Here is a 323-nt window from a genome sequence, read left to right as displayed (position 1 = left end):
CGCGTGGAGAAGCGGGCAGCCACGCCCAGGGCCACACCCCACGGCGGTGTCTGGGCTCGCTCAGCCCGAGCTCTCTCCCATTCCCACGCCAGGATGGAAATGTCAGCTTCGGTCCCCACCTGCCCACGCACACCCTGCCTGATCACCTACACCCCGCCCGGGCCCCTCCCCAGGCCCACATTTCGGGTGCTGCCCAGGTACCCCTCACCTGTCCGGCTGCGGCACTCGGCCGCCTTCCCCCGCCCTGCTCCCGTCCGAGGTGCCTGGAGCCTGGTGCCCCGCATGGGTGGGGCTGCAGCCGCACCGCCGGTGACAGCGGGCCC

General features: G+C 72.8%; 1 protein-coding gene across 1 annotated transcript in view; it reads right to left on the bottom strand.

Moving 5' to 3' along the window:
- The window catches only part of L1CAM (L1 cell adhesion molecule), a 23,852-nt gene extending 23,568 nt beyond the window's left edge, over positions 1-284 (bottom strand). Inside the window, 1 exon segment of the mRNA XM_006166701.1 lies at positions 209-284. Within this exon segment, the coding sequence (XP_006166763.1) occupies positions 209-284 (76 nt within the window).
- Between the last annotated feature and the right edge of the window lie 39 nt (positions 285-323).

Source organism: Tupaia chinensis, unplaced genomic scaffold (assembly GCF_000334495.1).
Source record: "Tupaia chinensis unplaced genomic scaffold, TupChi_1.0 Scaffold144326_1, whole genome shotgun sequence".
Taxonomy (NCBI): Eukaryota; Metazoa; Chordata; class Mammalia; order Scandentia; family Tupaiidae; genus Tupaia; species Tupaia belangeri.
The sequence above is the reverse complement of the archived record's forward strand: the minus strand, read 5'-3'. Positions and strand labels throughout refer to the sequence as shown.